The sequence below is a fragment of the Chelonia mydas genome, chromosome 10 (genome assembly GCF_015237465.2).
Source record: "Chelonia mydas isolate rCheMyd1 chromosome 10, rCheMyd1.pri.v2, whole genome shotgun sequence".
NCBI lineage: Eukaryota > Metazoa > Chordata > Testudines > Cheloniidae > Chelonia > Chelonia mydas.
The window spans coordinates 79,168,780-79,195,232 of NC_051250.2; the positions used below are offsets into that span (position 1 = coordinate 79,168,780).

General features: G+C 41.7%; 1 protein-coding gene across 2 annotated transcripts in view; it reads right to left on the reverse strand.

Annotated features, from left to right (window-relative positions):
- Positions 1–7,151: 7,151 nt before the first annotated feature.
- Positions 7,152–26,453, reverse strand: part of AAGAB (alpha and gamma adaptin binding protein) — a 28,976-nt gene continuing 9,674 nt past the window's right edge. Inside the window, exons 2-10 of one of the 2 annotated variants that reach the window (XM_037911742.2) lie at positions 25,459–25,649; positions 24,278–24,374; positions 23,295–23,384; positions 20,003–20,086; positions 14,386–14,468; positions 13,232–13,325; positions 11,470–11,574; positions 10,777–10,826; positions 7,152–10,186 (exon numbers count right to left, since the gene is read on the reverse strand). In XM_037911742.2, the coding sequence (XP_037767670.1) occupies positions 10,109–10,186; positions 10,777–10,826; positions 11,470–11,574; positions 13,232–13,325; positions 14,386–14,468; positions 20,003–20,086; positions 23,295–23,384; positions 24,278–24,374; positions 25,459–25,649 (872 nt within the window). In that variant the 3' untranslated portion in view covers positions 7,152–10,108. The remainder of the gene's footprint in view (positions 10,187–10,776; positions 10,827–11,469; positions 11,575–13,231; positions 13,326–14,385; positions 14,469–20,002; positions 20,087–23,294; positions 23,385–24,277; positions 24,375–25,458; positions 25,650–26,453) is intronic. The other variant, XM_037911743.2, reaches the window with a different exon arrangement.

Sequence of the window (26,453 nt, forward strand, 5' to 3'; positions counted from 1 at the left end):
ACTGGGAGGAGAGGTAGATACGCTGGAGGGTAGGGATAGGATACAGAGGGCCCTAGACAAATTAGAGGATTGGGCCAAAAGAAATCTGATGCGGTTCAACAAGGACAAGTGCAGAGTCCTGCATGCAGGACGGAAGAATCCCATGCACCGCTACAGACTAGGGACCGAATGGTTCGGCAGCTGTTCTTCAGAAAAGGACCTAGGGGTTACAGTGGACGAGAAGCTGGATATGAGTGAACAGTGTGCCCTTGTTGCCAAGAAGGCCAATGCCATTTTGGAATGTATAAGTAGGGGCATTGCCAGCAGATCGAAGGACGTGATCGTTCCCCTCTATTCGACATTGGTGAGGCCTCATCTGGAGTACTGTGTCCAGTTTTGGGCCCCACACTACAAGAAGGATGTGGAAAAATTGGAAAGAGTCCAGCGGAGGGCAACAAAAATGATTAGAAGACTGGAACACATGACTTATGAGGAGAGGCTGAGGGAACTGGGATTGTTTAGTCTGCGGAAGAGAAGAATGAGGGGGGATTTGATAGCTGCTTTCAACTACCTGAAAGGGGCTTCCAGAGAGGATGGATCTAGACTGTTCTCAGTGGTAGCTGATGACAGAACAAGGAGTAATGGTCTCAAGTTGCAGTGGGGGAGGTTTAGGTTGGATATTAGGAAAAACTTTTTCACTAGGAGGGTGGTGGAATGTGTTACCTAGGGAGGTGGTGGAATCTCCTTCCTTAGATATTTTTAAGGTCAGGCTTGACAAAGCCCTGGCTGGGATGATTTAATTGGGGATTGGTCCTGCTTTGAGCAGGGGGTTGGACTAGATGACCTCCTGAGGTCCCTTCCAACCCTGATATTCTATGATTCTATGATTCTGTGACCCTGGATTCAAGGCGCGGCTTACCGGTAACCTGGCGCAGACCTATGGAGGCATGCGTTCCCTGGCATGAGCGTCAAGACCGACCCAGCGGGTCTCCAACATCTCGGAATGGGGTCACTGGTCACCCGCCCACTTGCAGCTGGCACCAAGACGCGAATCTCTTCTATCGGGGAGATTGTATCAATGACCGGCCCACTCTAGATCCCGTTACAGGTCAAGCACCGTGAGACATAAATTGCTGGTCTACCAGCACAGATCTGCCGAACAATGAAGTTTCCCCAGGGCCCTGTGGGAGGAACTCGTCCTGATCGGACAGGTCGGCGTTGAGGCACAGAGGCCGGCACCGCAGTGAGGAGGGCCAGCCAGTCATGGTCACTCCGCAGAGTCCGTTCCACCTACGACTCCAGTGCTCGTCAGGAGGCCCTGGTAGCAGGAGAGGCCCTGGCACCTGTGGTACCGTCACCTTCATCAGCACCACAACCAACCCCGTGGCCTCTGGGCCAATGGCCAGCAGCGTGGTACCCTTGGAATCCCCCATGGGGGTTCACCCAGCCTTCCCAGGCCGCCCAATCAGTGGTGAGGGTCTCAGGCCATCAGCTGCAGCATCACGGCCCTCTCCGGAGCTGGAGGCCCCACAGGGGAAGCCCCCCGACCATGGGGACCTAGGGGAGCAGCCAGTTGGACCACCAGGGGATTTGGTGCATCCCTTGGCGCTGGCTTCGTCGTCCTCATTGCTGGACAAAGCAATTAGGGATCCCCCTCACCCAGTTCCACAAGGTGATGCCAAGGCTCATCAGGAGCTTTTGAAGAGGGTTGCCTCTAACGTGGGGCTCCAGGCAGAGGAACTTGAGGAGCCACCGGACTCAATGTTCTACGGCCTTCGCTCCAAAGCACCCGCTAGAGTAGCTTTACCCCTACACGAGGGGGGTATTGAAAATAATTAATGCCCTATGGCAAACCCCCTCTTCCCAGCCACTTATCTCAAAAAGGGATGAGCTTAAATACTTTGTGCCAGATAAAGGCCATGAGTAGCTCTATACTCACCCAAACTCCCTTGTAGTTGAGGCTGATAACCAGAGGGAGAGGTAGGGTCAACCCGGGCCTACGCCCAAGAATAAAGACTCAAAGAGACTGGATCTGTTTGGGCGAAAAATTTATTTGTCTTCTCGCCTTCAGTTGAGAGTGGCCAACCACCAAGCCCTCCTGGGCCGCTGTGACTACAATATGTGGCAGTCTATGGCCAAATTCGAGGTCCCACTGCACCAGAGCCGGTCCCCTACGGATACTGCTAGAGGGAAGAACTTCCGGCACCGGTGCATGTGGCGAACACACACACCTAATATGTAATGGACATGAGCAACGCATCTCGAAGAACACCAATTACGGAAAAGGTAACTGTCTTTTAACATCCTCCAGACACTACTGGAATGAAAAGTATGTTACCACCTCACAATGAGACTATATCATTTGGTTTTTCTCCAAATACAGACCAGAAATAGTTACTGAGCACTGCTGCCTTTTCTGTATTATTGTTGATCATTTTACCATTTCCATCTAGTAAGGAGCCTATACCACTGTCAAGATTCTTTTTGTTACAAATGTATTTAAAACTCCTTATTGTCCTTAACTCTGCTGTCCATATATTTCTCTTTGTGTCCATTGGCTTCCCTTATGAATTTTCTACAATTCCTAACTTCTGCTTTATATTCATTACTGTCAACCTCCCTTTTCTTCCATTTGTTACAGCTGCCTTCATTTCCCCTCAAACCAGGTCCATTTTTTCACCAGTAAAGCTGCCTTCCTCAATTGTGGCATTTGGGGCACCTAGTAAGGTGTTGTTAAATGATGCCAAATGATCGTTCTCATTTTTCTGATTTAAATTCTTCCCCCCACCTGATTTAGTTCATAATTGTTTTCAGCTTCCTGAAATTGGCCTTGTTGAAGCACCAAGTGTGTATATTACTGGTCTGGATCTTATCCACATTATAAATGTGATCAAGTCATGATCACTTGTACCTAACCTGCCGTTAATTCTTAGTTCTATGATCAATTCCTCTTTACCTGTTAGGACAAGATTTAATAAAGAATTCCCCTGTGTTGGCTCTAACACTTTGAGTTAGGAAATTGTCATCTGTATAATGTTCAGAAATTCCAAGGGTGTTTTTATTAATGGCCATGTGAGACAGCTTATTCATATGTCACTCAAATTGAAATCCCTCAGATCTCTTTTCCCCCCTACACACTAGACACCAACTAATACCCCATCTTGTGCTTTATCTGCTTTGGATCAAAGTTCTAAGCATTCAGAATCACTTTCTTCCAAGTCACCAGTGACTCAGAAATGGACAATGCCGCTCCCCTCTAACCCTTACTAAATAGGTTATAACCATTGGTTTTAACATTCCAGTTGTGCAGAAGCTCTCTTTCCCCAGGTTTGGTAGGGAGCTTCTCTTCCCCTAAGCAACATTTCCAACAGTGCTGCATCCTCACTGGACGTCTCCCTCCATGGCCACACATGCGACGAGGGCCTTCTAAAGGCAAGCAGGCGGTTGCTTCAAGGCCCGCTTTGAGCTGGTTTCCTTGTCCTAGCTGTACTGTTGCAGCTCTGGTGTGTTACTCACCAGAAAGGGCTCCTCTAGGGGAGGCCATTTTCTGCTGCAACCCTAGCTGGCTATTTGGGGGAGCGGTTCCCCAGGGGTACACAGCACAGGCTCCCTTTCCCAGACCTGGCAAGAAAGAACACTCATACCTGTGTACAGCTGTATGTGCAGGGGTTGCCCTAACATGTTTCCCCAGTGTAAGCTACATTGTGTTCAGTCAGGACCTTGTCATGGTAACTAACACAGTTTTAGGCACTCAGTGTAGAGCAAGGACTGGTGTGACTGATGTCATGTCAACAGGTCATGCTAGGGATTAACCGCCACCAGTTGGTGCAATATTAAACCTGACAGGCCCTGTCTACCCTGGGTATTTAACACTGTCAGTTACTAGGACCCATTTAGGTTATGTTCTACCACAGGGAATTTCCCAAGGCAGACGAGGGTGGTTCAGAAGGTTAAGCACTTCCTTTCCGGTTAGTTTTCATAGCGTGACCTTGACCGTCAAAAAGAGTTGGGTCCCACCGCTACAGCTCCTCTAGTCACTGAGAGACGAGGAATACTGATGCAGTCGCACATTAACAAGAGTAATCTCTTCTACATGTACTAAGGACAATGGAGGTACCCCACAAGAATCCCATTCTAGCCACGTTCTTCTCTTCCATCAGAGCATCTGCTAATGCTGTTCAGAGAGTCTTTCTCCACGTCTCATTGTGGGAGTCCCCTGACTCTTCAACACAGCTCTGGACGTTATGGCAGGAAACGTAGCAGCTGGGCTGAGGGAAGGACGTGTAACCTGGTAGCAGGGAATGTGGTGCTCTCTGAAGGCTGGACAAGATGGAGCAAGTGGTTCTAAGGAGGACAGTAGCAGAACTCTATGCAGGTAGGAAACTCAACTTCCCCTTCTCCAAGTCCCAGACCCTTCCCACCTTCCCGTCCTAGGGTTCCATTTCTGACCTCATCCACCCCTGAACATTAGCCACCCCCACCATAGGTTGACTCTAGCTAGGCAGTGCTTCTGCTTCCAAAGGTGTGTTGATTCTCCACTTGGTATAGGCCAGACATTCCCACACCTACAATAACTTCTTCAGTGTAAACAATAGCAATAGTACCTGTCCTGTTATGAACCAGTGCCGTCCTGTCACCAATGGGACTTTTAATCATGTTTCAACTGGTCCCCTGACGTGCTGGGTAAATACAGATATCCTAGAAGTAATGGTTCCAACTCAGCATAGCTGACAGTCCTTCAGCAAAGGATCTCACTTGAAGTATCTTTCAGAAAAGGCCCTGTGTACCTGGGCCCTGTTAATGTGTTTAGAGCTTTTGGCCACAATTGGCCCTGCATGCAGTTGAGTGCCATGATCCATGGCAATTGTCCAGATGGCTGCTACCTTCCCGCTAGCTGTGGGGCAGCAGTTCACCAATGCGTGAAGCAAAGCTCTGTTTTGTAAGGCTTCAGGAGGGGAGGTGCTATAGACAATAAAACCGATAAAAGGATATTTCCTTCCCTCTACCTTCCTAAGCAACCTGTAGAATTCACTGCCACATTTGCAAGGTTAAGAACTTAGTAAGATTTAAAAAAACAATGCTCCACTGTAACTGTATAACATCCACAGTTACTTTAGAAAGAATGGGTAAGGAATAAATGCTCAGGACATAAACCTACCACTGACTGTCCAAGGCTAGGAAGAAATGTCCCTTTTGCCTCAAAAATGCCAAGTATAATTAGTTTAAATCTGAAATACACTTCTGTTGTTCTTTGCAAGTAGCACCTTTGCCCCTAAGAATTCTCAGCCCCTTGGGCTGAAGCAAAATGAGTAATGCTTTCTTTTTACCTTGATCTAGAATCATTATGTTGACACCACATTCCTGTAGTCCTCATGGTTTCTCAGGGTTGGAGACTTGCTAACGAACAATGGTACTGAGTCATGAGGAATTTTGGCAATTTAATTTCTGATAATTTTACAATCTGTAATAAGCTAGTGACCACTTCAGGCACTGTTTTGCTTATTACACAGAATTCCAACCTGAATGGGACATAGAACAGCATGAGAGTCTCTCTGGACTGTAAGGAAGTACAAACTGTTCCAGTATAAAGAACACAGTCAATTTAGAAAGTCTACCAAGTGCGTTTTAGGAACTGTAAAAACACTGTCAAGTCAGAAGATGCATTTCAAGAAGATGCAGACATACTGCTCTGAAAAGGCCAATCAGCATATGATAGCTTTAGGGTTTTTTTTCAAAGACTGGATAATAATACTGCCAAACCTGAGCTCATCAGTAGGCCTGGGTTATGTTTAGAATAGATGCAGACTGGTATTTGACAACTGAACAGGTCTGTAATGCACACTCACCATTTTTAACCAACTTCTGCAAATCCCAATTGTGGATTAAAAGCGCAAGGGGCAATTTCAGATGGAAGCCAGGCGAGTGACTGCTAGTCAAGAGATGCAAGTATCTCCATTTATACCCAGTATAAATGATGGTGACTTTTTTCTAACTGAGCGAAGTCTCAAGTTTTTGGAAGTACTAAAGCTTGCATTTTTGAATCGCATAAAACTAAAGCGAATGGATGAGATTAAAGTTAGTTCCACTGCTTTCATTTCACAAAATGTAATGGGTAATCCAGGAGTTTTACAACATTTTCCTGTAATGTGGTTTGTGTTTTAATAGGGAGATTACATTTGGATGGACTAGCTCCTCTGGAATTTGGGAACATGTTCAACAGCTGCATCCATGGTAAAACAATACTGAGATGATGTTTCTGTACCATTGGCTTTCTAGAGTGCACTTAGTCCTTTCAGTGAGAAGTGACATTACACACACTCTACTTTTGTTCTTTACCTCCCTCACTCCCATCTGCTCAGTTATTTCTCTACTGAAGTCAGCCAGAATCATATGACCAGCCAATCCTCCATGGACCAGTAGGTTAAACTAGAAGTAGCAACACAGAAATTGATTGAGGGATCTCTGAAAGTTTATCCCTTTATACTGTGTCTTCTCATATTGTACGGGGTAGTAGCAGCTACACCATATTAAAAGCTAATTATTGGTGTCTTGTGGAAGCTCAAGTTTACTTAGCTAAAATCCTCACCTGAATTTTCTTGATTGTAAAGGTTTGAGGGGGGTTGGAATGTTCACCTTAATCCTTTTTAGCGTTAGGGTTTCTGTTTATCACCAAACCCCGCCCTTTACAAACGGACTTGCAAAGGTTGTAGCACTGGAGCCAAAGTAACTGACACTTTCAATTTTAATTGCAGCTTCAGGGTTTTTCTTTGGGATCCTTCAAGACACTATATTTCTGGGCAAAAACCAGCAGCTATTTGACAGTATACAGCAGTACTGCACAACTGCTTAAGGTCCCAGTTCATCAGGGTACTTAAGCACGTGCCTAACTTTAACCATGTGAGTAGTCCCTCTAAAGTCAAGTGTTTATGTTCCTTCCTGTGTTAGGGGTTAAGCAGGAGGGAGGTACACTTGTCCAATTTAAATTGCAAAGGGAATTTTTGGTAGCCAATAGCTTTACCCTAAACAGTAAAGTAGACTACTAAAGGGCCTGATCAGAAGCTCAATGGAGCCACTAGGATGCCAGTTTTCCAAGAGCTAAGGAAAGTTCACCTGTTGCAAGCCATGTCCAACTACTAACATGAGATTAAAATTGATTTCCAAACTGTTACAGATGTATTTAAATAGCATTTTAATCAGCCCATTTCCATGTTTACAATGCTAGTTTACACATTAAAGAAAACCCTAAACAAAAGGATACAGCAGCTTTTCATTTTGCTTTTCCACTAACACTTGCTTTATTTATTTCTAAAACCTCTACTGTAAGAAATTTTGCAGCCAAAAAACAGAAAAAAAACACCACCACACAAGTTATCTCAAAAAATACAATTCAATAATCTAAGAAACGCTGAATTTAATTCCATCCTATTTTCTAGCCACAACAGCTAGTTTGACTCATGAATAGATTTTTGTTTAAAGTGCTTCAACTGCTGGGATACAAGTTTACAGCACTAAGCTGTTTCAGAGCACTCCTTGCCGTGCTGACACGTTGGGGCAAGTGTTAAAACCCACGGAAACACATGGCCGTTACAGGGGCTAGACCACTAGTGCCAGTGGAAGTGCATACTGTACTCATTTCCCCATACTGTGCTGATAATCCTGGCTAATTACTGCTGTTCGGGAGTCCTGGCACTTTCCTGATCAAATACTGCCAATCGTATCGACTTGTGCAGGTCTTTTAAAGACTTCTCACCCCCCTCCGTCCCTACCCCAAATATCCCTCCCAGTTAGCAGGAGGACAGGGTGGTTAAGTTGGATTGGTGTACTCATTCCCTGCATGCCTTGGGTTCTTACTTCTTACTGGTGTCTCTTGCTTCAGCTGCCAGCACTTTAAAAAAAAAAAGTCAGTCAAGATCTTAAATTTTAAACTACGGCCAGATGTACCATGTGAATCTGCTTTACGGAGCATTCAAATGCATGCTGCTCTTTAGGGTATTTAAATGAGTCTTCTCTACTCTTTTGCCACATGCCTCCCTACCACCTGACCAAATATTTAGCAAAGGTAAAGCCTCTGCCTTCCACGAAGCAAGGAGGCATGAAAGACTATAACTCAACAGAATATAACTCCATGATCTCTTCCTCAAAGCTCTTTCTGCTTGGAGAAGAGGATAGAACAGGATGAGATGGAAAAGAACAGAACAAGAGAGCTGTTGCGGAGAGTTGTCTCAAACCCCTTCAGTTTGATTTCCAACACTGTTGACTGGGAGGATGGTTCTGAGGAGAGAGCAGTGCTTCCCAGCACAGTCTTCTGCGTATAAGGAATCAGAACCATCCCTGCAGCCTTTCACTTTAGACTCTTGCCTGAGGAGGTCTGAGACTTTCCCATGGCTCCTGCAAAGTCAGTCCCAGGAGAAACACACAAATGACTGGACACAGAGGCAGGAAGCAGTGTAAGGTCTCTCCATACAAAGAAACCGCCATTCAAAAAGGTCCACTTTGCTGTGATGGAATCACAGGTGGCAAGCCCTTACAGATGAGCCTCAACTATGATCAAAGCAGCATTAGTTGCTATTCATAATGGCTTCACAATTTTCAGTTTTGACTTGTGGCTTTGAGTGTTCCTGCCACCCTACTGTTTCATCTTCATTTGATCCTAACCCAGGATCAAAATAGACCAAGTTCTGTGGATGCGAAAGACCCTATTGTCATAGGGCTTCCAGAAATTCAGCTTTTATGGATGCATTTATGGAGTTTCACTGAAAGTATAGGCAAGAATCCCTAAAATTTAATTTACACTGCGGCTCAAGTATCAGAAAAGTAAAAGCTCTCTATCTTTTCAAAGTAAAAAAGATTGTCTTGACATTGACTATTTTCATGTGGGTTAGGGAATACAGGGTGTTGCACATGACAAGCCTGAGAAGCATTAGAGAAGCCTTGGCTCTTGTGCTGAATAGTTGCAAGACGGCTGGTTGCATCATCTAAAGTGGCTTTTCTCTTCTGCTGAAGTTAGCATGAATGACATGTTTTATGGGCCACTGTTTAAGGTAGGTCCCACCTCCTTTCACTGAATCCCTATCTGCTCTCTGATGAGGGTTACTTATGTTTGATGAGAAAAGTAGACTAAACTGGTAACTGGCTTTTCCTTTACCTTCTTACCCCACATCCCCAACCTTCTTCCTTTCAGATTTCTTGTCTTCATGGTGATTATCTCAGTGGTGCCTGATATGCTTATACTCTAAATGTATCTCCAGTCAATCTTTGCTTCCTAGTGTCCAGGGAGGAAAAGAGGCACTCAGACTGAGCATCTACAATGAGGCAGAGGGGAAGAGGAATACTTTGCCAAGTACGCTCATTGTTAATCTATTATACTTTTTCTAGCACTGAATACCACTACAAAGCAATACTCCTCCCACTTGCTGGTGCTCTAATACTTTCTAGTCTCCCAATTAAATACAGGTGCCTAAGGCTGTAAGGCATGTCATGTGACAATTTAGTGTTGTTGAGGTGATGGCTTTTACTCAGCATTTAGGATAAAATTCACCAGCACTAGGCCTGTGCCCTTCCCTAGGTCATTTTTAACATTGATGGCAATCAGTTAACAGGACTAATCCTGTGGCTTTACTCTACCATCTCTCAATAGAGTGCAATTCAGCAGTTTTCTTTTCCTGGCTCAAACAAGTCTGGTTCCTTTAAACCAGTAAATTAGTTCTAAAGCTACATAAAAACTTGAGACCAATCCAGGCCTCAAATCTTGAGTTTAGATTCAAGTACTGATTTGACAACCTCATAGAAAAAAAGACAGATGGTGAATTTGTTTTTTTAAAAAACTCTAAGGAAACAACAAAAATGGTTATTTGGAAAATATAAACTGGTTTGCTACTTATGGTAAAGATGGTACACACTGCCTTAAAAATATAGCCACACAGAGAATACAGGCAGGAGAACAAACACAATCTAATGCAGTTTCAGGTGTTATGGAATGTGTTACTCAATGATAAGCAAGGGATCACTTAATTTCTAAGCAAACGAAGTCCAATAGCAGCTTCAGCAAAAAATGAGTTGTTTGAAGGAAACGTCCAGCATTAACTTTTAGGATATTGCATCAGGTCTACTACAAACAGCTACAGAGAACTTAGTTTTCTTCATCTGAGGAGAGCCCTTCAATCTCATCTCTGTCTCCTCCAATTGCCATCCAGAATGCTTTGGCCACCTGTGGGTCAAAGGTAGCAAAACAAGCTCAAGACACTTGAAGTTTGTGCTATATGCTGATAAATGTAAAGTGACCAGGAGTTAAACACGGTAGCGACAGCTATATACAGTACTCCTTGCTGAAATGTTATTTTCTTTCTCTGGCTAAAATCCCAACAAAATGGGTGTGACAATTTAGAGGGCTTTGGAACCTCTGCAAGATAAAATCTGTTTGTGATTCCCACTAAAGTCAATGAGAGTTTTCCACTGACTTCAATGGAGTTGGTTCAAGCCTTCAGTTCTACTGCATGATTTCTGAATTTCCGATAACTGTAACCCTCCCTCAACTTTAAAATTCCAGATTGTTGCCGTTTTCCTGGGAGATCAGCAGCATTGATCAGCAGCATTCGCAAAACTGTTGGCCAGATTAGATCATTTGTATTCTGTTTGGAAGATGCTCTATATGTATAAAACTCCAGGAGCAGATCTATTTTTCTATTTATGAAATAGTCATTCCTTGCTAAATGTCCTCAAGAGTAGCTGCTATTTAGAAACATGAACACGCAAAGCTGGAGAATTCTGCAGAATTTAAGTTCTTGTTTCAGACCTCACCTTCTCTGCATGTAGTTTTCTCTGTTCATGGGGCAATGTTGCTGCCTTGTCTGTAGGGAAAAGAAGAGTAATGTTAGATTGTCTCCCTCAAGGGTTAGCAGAGTTACTGAGCATTGAGAGAAACAGAGATGGCCTACTGCAGTGCTCCAGGAGGGATTGGAAAGTCATTTCTGAACTACTGGAAAATCATGGGAAAGGAGAGAGTGGAGACTTTAGCGTGGACTTCCAAAATTCAACTACGCTAGAAATTCAGTGGTTTTAAGTATTTTGGATTCCACCTCACAACCATTTCTAAACCTCCTTAAACCTTAAGATTAGCATGAAGTTCTATTTTTTTTTTAAATCACATAATTCTTGTCATGGAATTAGAAGATTGTGGAGTAGAAGATCATGATAGAAGACTAGTGGAGAATGTTTGAGCTACTCCAGTGGGACCTCCTTAGATGTTCTTAAAAATAAAGCACTATTTACCTACAATGATGAGTTTGATTGACAAAGGACTATTGCTTTCAAGATCAATACTAGATAAGATGAAAAGGGAAGTACAACAGATCAAAGTGTTCAAGATTTCAACCATTACAAGAATAACTTTCAAGATGTTCACATGGACGCAATGAAGTTCCCAGGTCTGCTAACTGGCTTTTTGACTATTAACTGTTCAGTCTCTGATGGTGTGCTCTTCATTTACAGTACCTTTCATTTCCTTCAGCTTTGAAAACAGTCTTTCGAAATTCTCCAGATCTCCTCCTCCTGTGGTAAGACTGGCTAGCTCTTGAATATCCATATCTAACATGGGATCTGAAATAAGCATATTAACATTGATCTAAGCAGGACTGTTCCTGCTGGATAGCACATTAGTTTGATGATAAATTGCTGGATATTAAACATTATATGGAGTACTAGTGAAAGACTCCTGGCTCCCTTTGCAATGTGATGGATAAAAGGTTTGAATTTTCCATTGGTTCATGGCATTAATTACTATGTTACTCGGTTCTGACGTGACACACATTACAAGGTGTTTTAAAATCTGACAAAGTTCAAGAACATGGTTTAAAATTGCTATAAATGTCAAAATATAACAAGTTTTCTTGCTGGTCTTAACATTATCTGCCTTAGAAATGGCTGGGGATCATTACAAATCGAAGTGCTGACTTAGTTTTTGCCTAAACATCACCATCAATCCCCAGAAGACTAGGATTTGGACAATGCCTGTTAAGCACTCAATACCAGGTAGTTTAAAAGTTCTCATATTAGTCCCCTCTAATACATCCCAGCCCAATAAGTTAAATACTGTACGTTGGAAGCTAGGGACTTTTACATTTATACACTCAATGTTGTGAACAGGGAACAATTTAAATCTGGTCTTAACCCCAAAATATATATTTTTAGTTTTGTTTCCATACTGTAAAAGAACTAAGCCTATAACCTCTTTCCATCAGAAGCAGAGGCATCCATGGAACTATATGTTCTCTTCCAGTGATCTGAAGAGTAGGTTGGGGATGAGGCTGAGATAAGTGTAGTTTTGCTAGCTGTCACAACTTGATAGTGATAGTCTTGTGATGGTTTGAGATTTACTTAAAGCCCCAGCTCCTGTAGTCATGCAGGAGGATCTCAGCTTTCATTTAAAAAAAATGCTTCTAGCCCTCATGGTTGTGGAGAAAGACTTGAATGCTCTGAGTTAGCAATATGGCAAGTGGAACCTCTGTCTTAAATTCTGAGGGAATCTGTTCCCGGCAGGGCTGGGCCTTGGTCTCTCAAAAAGAGGCATGATTTTGATGAGAGGGTTACTTAGTTTCTAGGGGCTCTGGCAACCCCAACCCCAATTATGCTATTATCTTTGGGGAGAGGATGCGGATGGCCAGGAACCATTAGCCTTCTGTAACTATCCAGCATAGGGGTGCATATATGCCTGCATGTGCATGTTGTTCATCATATCAACTTTTTAATAGGGAATACAAACATATGCTAAAATCTTTGATTGAATGGTAGGAAATGTCAACTACTGACAGCAATGAAGGCTAAGGACATGTAAAAAATGAGGCATAGATTTGTGTACTGTCTCTTTAAAGCAAGATTCTGCCACAAACAAGCTAGGAAAAAAAGGGGAAATTGCTTATCTGTAATTCCACTTCTCTGAAGAGTGTTTTTTTTTTTTTTTTTAACTCCGTTCCCGTTCTTGGTCTTCTGCTTAAAAGTCCCAAGAGCAGGCATCCAGTCAACGTGGTATCTTTAGAGAAGGACTATTATGCAGTTTCTAACTGGAAACTATTCTGATATTGGTTACCCTATGGGCCAGAGAACTAAGCCACAAAATCATCCAGTTATAATGAGTAATGGCTCTCTTCCCACACAGTTTTTTGGGAATGTTCCTTTTTTGTACACATCATGGTTTAGTTTCTACCTCACCCTGTAAAACTCATCAGAATTTTGTTTACTAAGCAAAGGAAGAACTTACCTACAATGCTGTCAATCTGCAAGTTGTTTGTGCTAGCTGCATCTCCTCTGTTGTCTAAATGAGATTCTGCTCTGTCCACTGTTGGTGGATGGGGCTGTCAGGGAAACTACCAGTTATTACTATAACCAAGAAGAAACAGCTCTCTCTATTCCAGTTCAAACATTCAGGAAGCCAATAGGAGTTCAGAGAGTCAGATATTTATGAAAGTCTAACGAGTGTTTAGAAGAAGCATTCTTGATAGTCTTAATCATTTTTTTTAAACAATAACTCAGCTGAGTGAAAGACTTAAAGCTACACATCAAACGTAGCTGCGGTGTAGCAACACCAAGAATTCAGTTGCTTTGTGTTTTCCCTTGAAAGCTTAGCCTTTTCAAGGGATTGTTTCATATGGATCTTGAAATGCAAGTTTTTCAGGACAGAGCACCTATCTTGTGTATCTTTACTCATCCAAAGTGCTGTATAGAACTGTGGATGTACATAATGTTACTATGGTATATATTTTTCTGAGCTATGATATTCCTGCAGACAATTTAGAGCTACGGTTTGAGAGGTTATTTTTCAAAAGCCCTAATCTGGCACAAACACTACTCCCAGACATAAATGAAAAAACCCCAGCATCTTGACTAGAATTTTGTATAACTTTTTCTTGGCTCCAGCCTGCTGTCTGAGGGAAAGCATTTACACAAATGTCAGAGAGCCTATGACTAACACCCACATTGAAAATTCAACTAAGTTTCACCAGGGAAAGTTACTGAGCGTAAAGGAACTGTGCTGTGCAACTGCTCGCAGCCACGAGCTGACAGCTGTTCCGTTACTAAGGGCATTCATCTTACAGGTAATCTTGAGTATGCATCCAATGAAGTGAGCTGTAGCTCACGAAAGCTTATGCTCAAATAAATTGCTTAGTCTCTAAGGTGCCACAAGTCCTCCTTTTCTTCTTGTGAAAAATGCAGGCTGCAAGTCTTCAGGCCTCATAACATTTACAGAGGGTATTTCCTTTACCATTGTATTTAGAGAGGACATGAAGTGTCCTTTGAGGAAAAAGAAAATGAAGGTGGAAGACAAAGGGTGTAATCACATTGTGTGACAGGGAGGAGGCAGGGCAGGGAGGAAAAACACTGATTTAAAAAAAAGTGAGAAATAAGAACGTTTACTTTTGTATCTTGGTTCTCTTCTGACCCAATGCTGCAGTTTGCACCTGCTAGTGTACTGAGAAGGCCAAAGCCCTGATTCCTGTCTGAAGAAAAACAGCTATTAGTTTAATAGAAAATGCAACACTATTCCTAAAGAGCAATTCAGCAGATAGGATGAAGTCTTTTACAGGGAATAGCTAAAGCAGTATATAAATCATGACACAAACCTATGCCCGTATAGTTTACAAAAAATGAAGTACCTAAAAGATGCTGATTTAAAATAAGGTTGGGGCCTAGCACAACTGTCCCCCTGAGCCTGCAAACCCTTGTGCACATGTTTACCTTTGTGCGTGCGAGCAGTCCCACTAGTTGCAGGGCTGAGTCCAAAAACACTGGCATGGCAGCATTATTTCTAAGTGTTAAAATCAGTGATGAGAGTGGGGACAAGGGTTGTGGGAGGTGTTAAAAAGTGAGTGTGGGCCTGGATATTGTATGTCGTGGTCTCTAAGTACCAGTTAATGCTTGGATTCCACCAGACCCCCCCGACAGAAGCACAGTTCGGTATGATTTTCAGAACACAGCAGGAGAGTACACTAGTGATTAACAAGGGTGGTGGAGTTTGTTTCACGTACCACAGGCTGCATCAATGGAGATGAATGTCTGTTATTCCGCAAAGGAAATGCAACAAAAGCCTTTGTTTATATACAGCTCTATCCTCTAAATCTGACACACCTTAATGTCATGAATAATAGTTTTAAGTTTATGCAGGATTAACGTACGGGTCCATTGGCCACAGTACAATGTTTGTTTACTCAGACTGTATGATGTTCTGGACACTCAATTTTTATGAACACACGGTGTATTTTAACAATATTTTAAAAAATCCTACCAAGCCAGCAACATGAAGCTGAAACTAGTTCATTACCCTCCCATCTCTGACCTCTAGCATGATGGGTTTTAAAACTGCTAAGTATTACTAAGCAGAGACAAATTTAACAAGCAACATTAAATGTTAGGACAAATATTTTTGCAGGGCTGGTACTGACATAAGTATTTATAATTATTTGCATGCTGAATATAATGGACTCAGAGCACTTAAAGTATTTTATTAGTAACAGAGGGCTTAGGCAACTGAGAAGTTAGAAGAACATAACATTCTGCTTATAATTCAAAATGCAAGATTTCATGTCAATTTTTTTTTTTTTTTTTTTTTACACTTTTAAAAGAAGTCTGCCCTACATTAACATTGCACTAATGACTTAACTCTAGGCTCCAGCTTGGATGATGTAATTTTTATACACATTCCAATTCAATTTGTAGTTTATACAAGATTTTTTTTTTTTAAACCAAAATCATCAGCTATCTGGAAAACATGTAAAAATCCCTCAAATAATTCCAAAGACCTCCTTTCCCTTTTAATAAAATTTGTCATTGTGTGCTTGAGTTTAGTGATTGATTTTTTTTAAAAATCCACTTTAGTCTTTTACCAAGTATTTGTTTAAACTGGCTCTGCTGTATGCAGTTTTATTGATGAAACAGGTTATTTGCCAGAGGCCCCAGGGAAGAAGTGAATCAGTCTAGCTGACTGAATCTCCTTAAAAACCTTGGGCTGCAAGAAGCGTGAAAGCATCTGAGGTATGCCAACTAAATTAGCATCAGATGAAGTGATAATATATTGGAACCCACAGCCCAACAGAGAGTAGTTTTAAAAAGTTTCTGTAGGCTGTGCAAAAGCTGTCTTTTGGAGAAGTGGTAAAAACGAAAGATTATTAACCAGTTTGAGTCATCTGAAAGTAGGTTGGACATTATTGTCCAGCCGGTACAAGAGAGAACATCCCTGCCTGTGCAGAGGCATGGATTTTGTGATGTAATAGTATAGTTCTTGTTGGCTTCTCATTTCTATAATTAGAGCTCATGTTATATAGAGAAATGACACAAGGATTGCACCCTCTCCTGCAAGCTTGTTTGGAACTTGACATATTGGTTTGAAAGTACTGCCCCATACAGCAATGATTTGTGAGCAGGAAGCTGTGTTTCTCTAAAGCTGTGAGTAGGCAGACACAGACCTTGGAGTTGCAGTTACACCTTTGAGAAGTCTCCCTACAAACTCATTTTATTGGATGTCAAAATTATTTTATCGTCTGGGCACAGCTCTGGAACAGGGCAAAGCATTAGACAGTATTCTTCCTATGAACCAGGAGCCAAAAATTAGCTAAATCCCTCCCTCAGAAATAACTGGCATAATTTATGGTTCTATTAGGTTATCAACAGCAGATTCTTTACAGCTTCACAAATGCCAAAGTTAAAAAGCAAAGTTTGCAACAGCTGTGAACTGCAGGCTGGCTGTGTTCACAGCATCATTTTGAGCACTGCACTTGCTTATTTGGCAGCCAAGGTATGTTTACTATATTGGTTTCTATTGAAACATTCTCCCCACCCCCACACTCATCTGTTGTAGCCATATTCAGCTGAAGATTGTGTTAACTTTGAACCTTTGACTACCTCACCTGCACTCTGCCCACTAATCCTGCTCTACAACTGCAAAATGCACACACTACACTGCTGAGCAGCTTTTAAATAGCTTTCTCCTCCACTTCAAGATGTGGAATTTGTCCCCAAAATTGTCTGGTCTGAGGTTCAGAATAGGTAATAATTAGTCCTGGATCAGAGTGATAGATTGACAATCCTTATCATGGGTAAAAGAGTAAAAATGCCTGCTTTGTCCCACTGGAAGTTAACAGTCAGCATTTGTTCAAACAATAGGGCTTACATACCTCACTACAGCAGGCAGAGAAGAGGTTAGCTCCCTGCAAAAAGGAGAGAACTAGTTAGCTGGCCCCACCCCAGTGAACCTGCTCAGTCTCCACCTGGGCTCATTGGAACAAGTACTTAAGCAGGAAAGGAGGTCAGCTGGAGGAGTCTTTCAAATGAAAGCAGCAAATATCCTGTTCCTCTTCCCCCATTGTAAGGAGACAGCAGAGCCAGTCACTTCCTCAGCCTGATCCTGAACATCAAAGAATAGGGACTGTTTTATTTATATCAAAGAACTTTGTTTGCCCCTCCTAACCCCCGGAGGTGACAGAGCCATCTGACTCCCAAGACCAAACACAGGTAAGGACCTGCTTTACCCCTGCCAGAGGATGGAACTCTGCACAGCCTCTCAGATAAGCCTATTTATTTTCCTTTCGTTTTGCATTTCCCTTCACTGAAGTACACCAAGCTGACAGTGCTGCACTGGTGACACTCAGTTCACAGTTACAAGGCTTTATTCACAAAACAGTTATTTCAGTACAATAATGTGGCTGAATTGTAACCATTCAACCCTATACTGAAGTACCCATTTTGCTCTATAATCTCGCTCTGTTATAGAGAGCTGTACTGCCTTATTTATGAGATGAGTGTGGAAGAGGCATCAAACATGTTCTTAGTGGAGAGGGAGAAAAGAAGGCTCCAGTAGGCTCTTCCAGTTACAATTTGAACTGCTGGAGAAATGAAAGCATGTATATGTTCCAACAATTAATTTAATATATTCATTCTTTATAAAGCCACTATTTAAAACAAGTTTCTTACAAATGTAAAAAACAGCTGAATCTTCTGATTTTAAAGTAAGGCAACTACTAAATAAAGTAAAGCAACTAAAATAGGTATTTGTGATGTAGCCTTGATGGCCAATCCTAGTTTAGAAGATATGGTACATTAGAAGAAATCCTTAGTATTATGCAATCATCCTATCATTTCCTGTAAAAATCCTCACACAAAGAAGGATAAGCAGCAAGGCCAGGCAGCCACTGACTGGTGGTAGAGGGGTCAGCCAACAGAGAAGCTAAGATTTTATTTCTGCTGCAGCCAGTTTTAAGGATCAGGAGGAAGTTGAAAACAAAGGATTGTTACAGGTTGTACAATCTTTTACTTAGGCACACTGAGCTTGGTCGTGCCCCTTTGAAAGTATGCTCAAGCTGCGAGAGAGTCCAAATGTAGTTCATTTCCTGACATGTTTGTAGTAATGTACAGCAATGCTATGTAGTTATTGCATAGTGGAAACTTTAAATCTGGATTCTAAAGAAGTTTGACCTTTACAAAATACACTAGTGATGTGTGGGAACTTCCCCCCAATGTAGAATTCAGCATATGACTGAGTCCTGCTCTTCGGTAATATAACATCTGTCAAATGCAGGATGTAAAACCAGGAAACAAGCTGTCAAAATAAGTGTCTTCCACTCTAATGAAATAATTTACACCATCTCGGGATGGCTATTGGTTTTACCGCACTCACAGCTATATAAAAGTTGGAACCTTTTTTGAAATCTCATTCTGACTTAATGCGACAGTCACCAGGTTAATTTAAAACAATCAATTTCCAGTTTAGTACTTAGTCATGTTCTACTGGAAAAAACACTACCATTAGGTAATCGGTTATAGGAACTAGCAAAGACCTTTCAATACTCAGTCACTGTGTGGGGTGGGGGAGGGAGGACGGGGAGAAGGAGCCAAGGTAGTAGAGAAATATGTGCCAGAGAGGAGGTGACTTGAAAATCCATCTTCCTACATTTTCTCAGATAGTCTATGCACTTGCAAGGGCAACTGAAGGGTTCTTTGTTTGAAAAGATGGTTGTATCTATACTACAAAAATAAAGTATGCTAGGCAAGCACTTCTCCTCCCTTTTAATGAGCCGAAGCCTAAGTAGATATTTCCACAATCTGACAGTCTCTACCTGATGGCCTAGTGCCTGAGGAGATTATTTTTCCATGTTTGCTCCTGTTCTCAAGTACTTCCATGTAACCAAAGACTCTGAAGCTTCTATTGCTCACAAATGGAGAGCTTTGTATATTTTCACACCCAACTCATCTTATGAAAAGTGACTAGCAGTAGTAGGCTAACTTAGTCTCCACTACAGCCTTCTGGAATACACGGTACAGGATGGAATATGTCTGGACACTGGCTTACCAGTAGCTGAGTCAGTAGAAATATAGGGTATAAATATCTGATTTTAAAAATACCCTAGGGTAGTGCTATTTTATGCTTCTACTTGGGGGTGTATTTGGGGAGGGAGGGTAACGTTCCGTTCCACGAAGTTGGACACATGGAATGAATTCCTCAGAAAATCCAATCTCTTCCTTCAATCCTATTTTAGCCACTATTTTAAAGTGTAAGAACAACTGATCTGTGACTCAGTGTGAGGCAATATAAACTTGATAGGCAAGTGCACTGAACTAGAGGTGGCTTCATTACAAGTTTTAGAGTCAGAACAGACGGGAGGCAGGCCACCTCACTGCCAGAGCTTTGGTTGAATGAGCTTTAATTTCATTTGACCCTGATCTATCTATCTTACCAAAGACCGCCAAGGAATGCTTGAATACAACCATTACAACATAACAGTTCTGAGTATAGCGGGAATGCTGTGAGATGGTAAATTTTGAGTCTTTTAAGGCCAGACACCTGGAAAAGATTGCTGAACAGCCAGCCCCCAAAAGCACTCAGAGGAGCTCTGTTTTTATATACCCTTTTGCAAGTGTGGATCTAGTACTTCCACTTTAAAAACCTGCTGAACTTAAACTCTAGCTGTAAGAACTGAAAACTATTGGCATTAACTTATCCAGAATTCCAGCTTTACACCAGAGAAAAGCCTTGGTTACATACCACTCTTCATTACTACATTAGACCAGACATTGGCGTTCAAGGCTTGTACGATTCGTTTCACCCCTGTGGACTCAGGAAAGTCATCTAAACGAAGAAGACAAAACTCATGTAATTTCTATCAAAGTTATTCTGAACCCTAACATGCACGACAGTAGAAAATTAAACCTGGAAAACGGTCACGTGGTGCATCAACAGTAGAAATGAAACAGAGACCAGCCCTCTGTCCCAGACTCCAATTACTAGAGCGTGCAACCCAACCCAACCCAAAGGGACCTGACTACCAGTGTCAGGGTTGTGTCAGGTCAGAAAACAATCCAACTCTCTCCAGGTCCGGTCAGGGAGGCTCTGATCGCTTCCCCCTGCCCATCGGGGTGTTGTGGTGGCAGCTTCAGGCCCACCGCTGCACTGAGTGAGAGGTGCTGTGACTTGTCCAGCAAACTGGCAGAAGTAAAGCATGCAGCAGCTGCTGCTGCGCAGAACCCATGGGTAGGAAACTGCTGGAGACCGACTGCGTGGTAAGAGGGGCTGTGGGAAGCCCTCACTAGGCTGAGCTCTAAGGAAAAGGTGGCAGTGGTGCTGACAGGTTTGGCAGGAAGGGTCGGGTCTGAAAAGAGTCAACCCTCTAAGGATTAGGTTAGGCTTTAGAAGGAAGCCTGAGCAGACCTCTTCTAATCACTGGAAAATTTTCTTACATACTTAACCACTGAATACCTATCAGGTGTGAGTGCTTGTCTTATGCTGCCGAGCAGACTGGTACTGAAAGTGAAGGGATGTAAAAAGTAACCTGCTTAGGGAAAAATATTTGTCCCTTTGTGCCTCTGATACCCTACATTTTTGCCAGGTGTTTAAATTTTTTACTTCATCGCCTTGTCTTCCATGGGTCTAAGCAACACTGATTGAGCTCTCTCCGCCTTAAAATGAAGGGTTGGATATGTTGAATATTTAACAAAAATTGCCCTTGCACATTGCTGAGACATTTGAGTTACAGGTACGTGTGCTGCGAAGTGCAACACTCTGAACTGAAATCACGTCCCCTTATAGTGAAGCAGGTGTCACTTGTAGTATTGCGATCTGTTCTGCTCTTGATGGAAAAACTGCTAGAATTATGACAAGTCCTGAACATTTACTGTAAAAAGCAATCAACCCCTCATCCCTCCAACAATCTGATCTTTATACACAACAAAGGAGGCAAACCCCATTTTTTTCCCTTTGCAGTTCACTAGTTAAATAGGGCAGAGATGTTTGGCCAGCTGACCATTTCCGGTTATAAAATGTCCATGCTCTACTATTTAAAAGCTCTCGGACAAACGCTATAAAAAGCCTGATTATATTTTGATTGATTAATTGGAATAGGATTACAGGGAAAGCCTAAAATTACTTCTCTGAAAACTAACTTCAGTTGCTCCTTAAATTACTCTAACCTGAGAGCCATTTTTATTATTTCAGTTTCCTTACTGTGTGCATCTGACAGCACTTTGTGTATAGTCAGTTTCACCATTTCCTTGGATTAGTCAGTTTCCTCTGTTTGTGGAGGTCTCTCACAAAGCAAAAGGGGAGAGAGAAACATTTCAGGATAGGAAAATATGACTGCAAAAAAAAAAAATCACGAACATTTCTGGGATGACTCAGGGGCAGGTCTAGTAAATTACATTACCTTTAACGCCTTTTAAAAATAGATTTCAAGGTGACAGTGACCCTTAAGTTTAAAATACGAACAAAAAGCCAAAGAGCAGGGTCTCTCAGGAGACAAAGCACAGGAGTGACTGTCATGAGGCTGAATTAATAGTTCCGGCTCTCATTACAAAAAGTAGCTGACTGATATTGTACTCATAATGAGAGCTCTGAGTCAGCTGTAGCAGCTCCTTTGATAATTTTTAAACCGCTCTTGGCACTATTTATGTGCTGCATCCATTTTATTATGTTCCTGGGTAAGCATTTCATGTAACAGGTTTACAGGGGAAACAAGTTACTCATTAGAATGTACTTCCTTCAATGTCTGAGTCACAGTGATTCAATATTTTAATGTTAGACAGGTACGAGAGCTAGAGTTTACGTATCACCACTCAAAAACTAACATCCTGGCTGATTATTAAGATTACTTATTTTATTTGCATCTAAACAAGTGAGTCATACTTTAAAAAGAAAGTACATTTAAAAGAAATTTCCACTGAAAGAAAGCATTAGTAACTTTAAAGTACAATTCTACTCTGAAAAGTGATTAAAAATGATACCATGGGGTTTCATAATTGTCTCCCAGTAACTTCTGTATCAGTTGAGCTCAGTTTACAACTCAAAACAAGCTCTTTTCCCTAACTGCGAGGCCTGCAAACTCAAACTGATCTAAAAGACAAGTTGGGTTCTTTCCTTCTTGTACAGCACCAGTAATGAAGGCCCTGTGAAATATGGAACCTTGTAATTTTCTGCACAGAGATTCTTCAGGTGAAATTAACCTCTCCTTGACAGCTGTGCATTCCCACTGCCTTCAGTGTATTTGAACTGATATAAATATTGGTGAATAACTGATGCTTGGGAATATAGCTGATGGTGCTGGCTCTACTGAAGTAGTAAACACTTTCCTTTTCTCAACACACATGGGAGATCTGCATCAGGGGGTGCCAGAACTCAACCACAAGAGCGGAACATATTACATTTTTCGTCACAGATGTCAACAACACACAACCGGTTTTGCTTCATGGGTTTTAATTTTGAACATACAAGTGATTCTGAAACTGGTTTGTTTCCTGCAAGACTGTGTGTGTGCGCGCGTGCGTGCACGCCCCCCACCCCCCCAAACAAAAAACTAAAATTTATTCAAAAGGTAATTTTATAGCCCGAAGACAAGAGATCATTAAACAACGTTTGTATTTTATGTTTGGTGCTTTTAAAAGTCCTCAAAGCTCTAAAAATACTTTTTCTCTCCCCCCTTGACTCTCTCTACCAGTTTTTTTGTTTCAAATGGATCTGGAAATTGAGTATAAATGTTATTTTATACATGACCATCAAGTATATAATCACAGCACTAGGATTAGTTAATAGCTGCTACAGAGCCAGAAGAGCGAGCACAAAACATAGTTTTGATGTAGGTGCTACATCAACAGCAGTGTATTTTGGAGGAGATAACCCTGGAGGAAACAACCAACCCTCCTAGCCCTGACAGGAAAAGCACCACTCTAACTCGCAGTATTCCACAGACACCCCATTAGTACAGAATCAAATTAAAAGCCCCTTTCAACTGCTCCATAATCAGCGTTGTAGTTTTATTTGTTCTAAAAACAACAGGTTGTAACCCTACCGTCTTCATCAGGCAGCTCCTCTGGGCTCAGTTCCACCAGTTCAAAACTGTGTTTGATGCACCACTCTTGAGCTTTTTGTCGGTTCACACCTAAGGTTATGAAACATAAACTGCTTTCTAAATGTCTAATTTTTTAAACTCTGCAATACCAAATGTGCAGAATTTTTTATACCCCCCAAATCTGTCCCCTCGCTTTGGATTCTTTCGTAACAAAGGAAGTACAGAAATAGTCTGGTTCTGTCCATTACTAACATCACAAATAAGGATTCTACAGGCTTTCGAGTTAAACATCACCATATCTTGAATCGCTCTGTTTCCCTCTTCAAAAATCATGTATAAATTCTTGTTTTTTTGCAATTAGAGCCGAGACTGACATGTAAATGAAAAGCCATAACAGGGATTACTTCTACTAAGGGCTTGATCCTGAGCTAAATTAATTTGCTTTGCACAATACATGCCAACACAGGAACCAAGCTTACTTATATATAATAAAAATGGATTTACACAAGAAAATCACCCCAAAAGGCTGACACTTCTGTCTTCACACTGCAGGCAGTACCCAGGATCCTACTGATATGCCCCAACTCTGACTCGCATGGATCGCCTGTACAGGCAAGTGTATTTCAGCCCATTCAGTAACTTGACCTCCCAGTGAATATTGGCAGTGGTGTTGAGAGATATCAAATGTGGGGGTGACTTTTCAGTGTGTACACCTGGCCACTAGGAACTGGCCAGCCCAAGTGTGTCATGGAGACAAATAAGCAGCCATCAGATGGTACGTTTGTCACTGCCAACTTGGTTGTATTTAAATTGCAATTAAAGTAAAAGGCTCCATCCAATTACCAGCCATTTGAGTAACTCAGCTCCTCCCTATCAAATCTAAAGCTCTTATCCATATACCGGAAGATATAGCTGTAGTAAGTTTGCCAGGAAAACAAACAGCATGCAAGATCACTTTTTCCAGCCAAACTTTAGCATCTTACCATTTTCAGATACTCTGTCACACACCAAGATCATAACCTCTGGTAACCATTCTTCTGCCAGGGGAAGCCATGTAGAGACACTTTCAAGACCAGATTTCTGGAGGAAACAAGGTTCTTGTATGAATACCTCAAAGCACTTTGCAACTTTAAAATGAATCTTTAAAACCCTGTTAATGTAATGCTTAAAGCCGCGTGGTTAAAAGACAGTCACAAAATGAGAGGGTTAAGGTTCCAACAGTAATGCCTGCTCATCTGTGTTGTACAGTTGGTATATTTTAGGATAGGTTCACAATACTAATATATTAAACTATGCATTTTTAACCAGAGAAAACAGGAATAGCAAATATCCTGTGTCCTCTGTGGCGGAGTTCATCTCACTTGTTTGGAACTTAAATATCAAAATATGCAAATTAACTGAATTCCTAGCTCAGATTACATAAATTAAAAATCCTTTGTAATAATTTAACATTTAAGCAGTTTCAATGAGGCTTAAAGTTCATGCATCACTGAAGCTAATGAATTATCTTTGCTGCTGCTGCAGACTGTTTATCTGGAGACAGTCTTGCAGTGCCAGGTGAAAGGTGTCCCTCAAATGGGAGGGAGCTTGAAATAGATTTGTGCCCTTTCTTGTTCATGGTGTGAAAGGTTCTCCACCCCAAACAGACATTTTCTCCTTGTTTTTTGTTTTGCCTTCGAAATATTAGGAATCCCATTGGCCTTTTCTGATATTACTGGAAGACTGTTTGGATGACTCCAGCCATGTTGGGGCTCTCATTTTAATTAAAGGGGTGATGGTGAATCCTTACAAAGATCCGCCCTGATCCCAGGCTTTGCACAACTAGCATCAAACAGCTCTAAAATCAGCGTAACTAGTCTGAGGAGAATGGCCCCAGTGTAGCAGGAATATCTGATGCATACAGGTGGAGTACCAGTTCTTATGCTACCTCTTGTCCTGGGACTGGTGTAAGGGAAGATGGTGGGGCAAGGAACTGTGGCTTCCCTAGCTGCCATAATGGTTTCTTAGGACTATTGGTAACAGGCATAATTTAAGGCTGGTCTAACTTGCATTATAGGACCAGCCTGACACAGGATCTGGGGAACATAAAGATGACTTAATTATAGTAACAGTCCCAACTACAGTGCATGAGAAGATAATATACAGGAACAAAAAACATTCTTACTATTGTGCTGTCAAAGTAAACCACAAATGCCTGGACAGATTCAGCAATTTCTGCTGTCACAAGATATTTGTTTGGTACCACACACAGGTGAATATCAGCAGAATAATATTTATTGTCTATTGTCCAGGGGTAAAATCTCACACCCCCACTTGTAGACACATCTGCAGCAAGGTCTTCTGTTCCAATGATACCTATACAAAAATCAGAGAAATGAATGATGAGATGGTAAAGCCAATACCAAGAGTACAGTCCATCTAGAAAAGTCTTAGACATAAGGCTAAATTTAGCTGGACTGTAATACTCAGAATAGATATTTAAAAAAACCACCAATACTTGTGTGGACTCCAAAAGCTTATTTCCCAACTTGTTACTATATCCTAGACGAATGCTAGCCATGGAGATCAATGCTGTAGCAAGCAAGAGTTACAGAAAAGTTTTAAGAAGTTATTTTAATTAATACTGTGTTTTCTAGCCTGAAGTATGCTATGCAGGATTGCATCTAACAATGCACATGATGGAGCTCATTAAGGATATTTTGTGGAAGGAATAAGGCGGCGGCTTAAATACTGAAGGTGCAGGCCTGGTTTCTATCATGTGTGCTCATCCCACTACCAGCTGGGACAAAAAAGGAGAATTCTTATCACTTTTGCCTACCTACTTGCAGATTTACTTCAGTGTTTAAGTATGTTCCTCCAACTTCATATACTTGCAAGAGGCTGTACCAGTAACCTCTACTCGGTTCACAATCTTTTTAAGGAAAGAAAAGGAGTACTTGTGGCACCTCAGAGACTAACCAATTTATCTGAGCATAAGCTTTCGTGAGCTACAGCTCACCTCATCGGATGCAGTGAGCTGTAGCTCATGAAAGCTTATGCTCAAATAAATTGGTTAGTCTCTAAGGTGCCACAAGTCCTCCTTTTCTTTCTGCGAATACAGACTAACACGGCTGCTACTCTGAAACCAATCTTTTTAAGAATATACAAGCTATAAGGGCG